Here is a 2630-nt window from a genome sequence, read left to right as displayed (position 1 = left end):
CATATAAAGCATATAAAGCCATGATCATTTTAATATTTATTAGAGCAATCCCAGCAGCTTGTAGCAGCATACAAGAAATAGCAAGTGACCATGCCCTGAATCTTGTTGCAGGGCTCTTCAGAGCACGATGAAGAGTTCAAAGTGGGCCATCCACTACTCTGCCCAGGGGATGAGGTAGTCCTGATGAGGTATTTTAGCTTGGGTAGAACGTTGAGTCTCTAAAGACCCAATAGTAGGTTCATAGCATAGGATGTAAACACATGCTCAGTAATTTCTACCCTCAGGGGGCTCATCCAACTCAAGAGGAAATCATAAAGGAGAGAATAATCTTCTGTGCATCTAATCATTTTCTACAGAACTATGGGCCATAAAATAGGTTCTCAGTTGAGTGAGGTGATGTTTTGGAGACCCATATAAAATTGCTGTTTCTTTCTTGAAAGCAAAGAGAACTTTCTAGAGAATCTTAGAAAACCATGACATACAGTCCAAAATAGTTCTCTGATATGATGGATATGTACTGATAGGCATTACCTCCTGCATCATCACAACATTTGACTATACCTCAGGGCAGTGGAGAGGAATGGCCCTTCAGATCCTAGAACTGAGAGGCCTCTAGGGTAAAGGTGGCATCAAATCATTTTTATGCCCAAATCCCAAATTATATACATCATGGGTTTGTTGGAACACCACTTATTTATCGCTCTTCACAGTCCTAACCTGCAGTGAAAACTGAAGTGAGGCAATAATATTCAGAGGCACTGTGAGATCTAACAGCTTGCTTCCTGGCCAGAAACATCACCTAGAGGGGCAAGTAGGATATTGGGATTCCTCGGAAATCAACATAGGAATTATTACTCTTTGGAGGCCTTGCTGTGTGTTTTGAGACAACTTTTTCTTGCAAACCAGGAGATGTAGCTCTGGCTCAGGTGGTTCATTGTTAATATCACTGTCTCCCCCTGTTTCTGCAGATCCCACCATGAAGGAAATGAATATGGAAAACAACGCTTCAGTAATGGAGTTTGTTCTAATGGGACTGACAGACCAACCTGAGCTACAACTGCCCCTGTTTCTCTTGTTCTTAGTCAACAATATAGTCACTGTGGTGGGAAACTTGAGCTTAATTTACCTAATTTGTCTGAATTCATATCTTCACACACCAATGTACTTTTTTCTCTTCAATTTGTCCTCCATTGATTTATGTTACTCATTTGTCTGTACCCCCAGACTGCTGATGGGATTTGTCTCAGAGAGGAACATCATCTCTTTTACAGGGTGTATGACTCAGCTATTCTTCTTCTGCTTTTTTGTCAACTCTGAGTGCTACGTGCTGACAGCTATGGCCTATGATCGCTATGTGGCCATCTGTCAGCCCCTTCTGTACACAGCCATCATGTCCCCTAGAACCTGTTCCCTGCTGATGTTTGGATGCTACTTGATGGGGTTTGCTGGTGCCATGCTCCACACAGGCTTTATGGTCAGGCTCATCTTTTGTGATTCCAACATCATCAACCACTACATGTGTGACATCCTCCCCCTCCTCCAGCTCTCCTGCAGCAGCACCCATGTCAATGAGCTTGTGAGTTCTGTTGTCGTGGGCACAATTTTAATTGCATCCAGCCTCATTATCTTTATCTCATATACTTTGATTCTCTTTAATATCATTCATGTTTCATCAGCTAGGGGTTCATCCAAAGCCATCAGCACCTGTGGTTCTCACATAATAACTGTTGTTCTGTTCTATGGGTCCGGGATACTCACTTATGTCAAGCCATCATCTGCCAAGTCAGTGGGCCAGGGAAAGCTTTTCTCAGTGTTTTATACACTTGTGGTGCCTATGCTGAACCCCCTCATTTATAGCCTCAGGAATAAGGATGTCAAACTTGCTCTGAAGAGAAGCCTGAGGAGAAACACAAGCTGAACAAACAGAGAAGCTACCTAAGTCCCTGCCTACATTTCTTGGTAAATCGCCACTGCCTCATCTTCTTCATCAACTTTCTTCAGTTCTTTTTTTCCTTGTCTTATCTTTCCAGCCCATCTATCAGTCTTGGCAGCAGTTCTATAGTACTGTCTCTTCTCTATCTGCCCACCATGCAATCTGACCATAAAACTGCCTGTTCTTGGAGTTGAAACTCAATAGGAGTTCCAAAGTGATTCCAACATGGTCTTTATTTCCCATAGAAGTGGAAGACACTGAGTTCATAACTTTTCCTTTCTAAAGGTAACATTCCCCTGCTTTATTGCATGCCTCCTTCTTTCAAGGAAACAGGTATACCAAATTTTTCCTGTTTCAAATGTTCTAATACTTATAATTATATTAAAACAAAATGGATGATAAAAATTGTGGACATAGTAAAATTTTCTAGACTTTTTTCAGGAGCAGTTCTTATTCTGAGAGTTTTAGCCTCACATGTGTTAATGAAATTATGCACTTTTTGGACTAAGATTTTTATGCTTGTGGATGGGTGAGGATGGATGAGGTCATATAATTGTGACCAACTTATTCAAATCCCATGAGTAAAGATAATGCAGTGGCCAACTGATATTTTGCAATAAATTGGTTTGAGATTATCAGTTTTTCCACGTACTTGTGGTTCGTGTTGGCCATTCAGAACTGAACAGTGGTATTCCTG

At 41.3% G+C, this 2630-nt stretch overlaps 1 protein-coding gene across 1 annotated transcript; it reads left to right on the top strand.

The window, feature by feature from the left end:
- Positions 1-976: 976 nt before the first annotated feature.
- On the top strand, positions 977-1918 carry LOC104854705 (olfactory receptor 143-like). Its single transcript, XM_010613287.1, has one exon. The coding sequence runs from the start codon at positions 977-979 to the stop codon at positions 1916-1918; it is 942 nt and encodes a 313-aa protein (XP_010611589.1).
- The last annotated feature ends 712 nt before the right edge of the window (positions 1919-2630 follow it).

Source organism: Fukomys damarensis, unplaced genomic scaffold (genome assembly GCF_012274545.1).
Source record: "Fukomys damarensis isolate Sample0158 unplaced genomic scaffold, DMR_v1.0_HiC HiC_scaffold_16, whole genome shotgun sequence".
In the NCBI taxonomy this organism is placed as follows: domain Eukaryota; kingdom Metazoa; phylum Chordata; class Mammalia; order Rodentia; family Bathyergidae; genus Fukomys; species Fukomys damarensis.
The sequence above is the reverse complement of the archived record's forward strand: the minus strand, read 5'-3'. Positions and strand labels throughout refer to the sequence as shown.

Bases quoted from the DNA above. Each gene is read 5' to 3' on its own strand.
- LOC104854705 (XM_010613287.1), top strand. From the start codon at position 977: ATGAAGGAAATGAATATGGAAAACAACGCTTCAGTAATGGAGTTTGTT.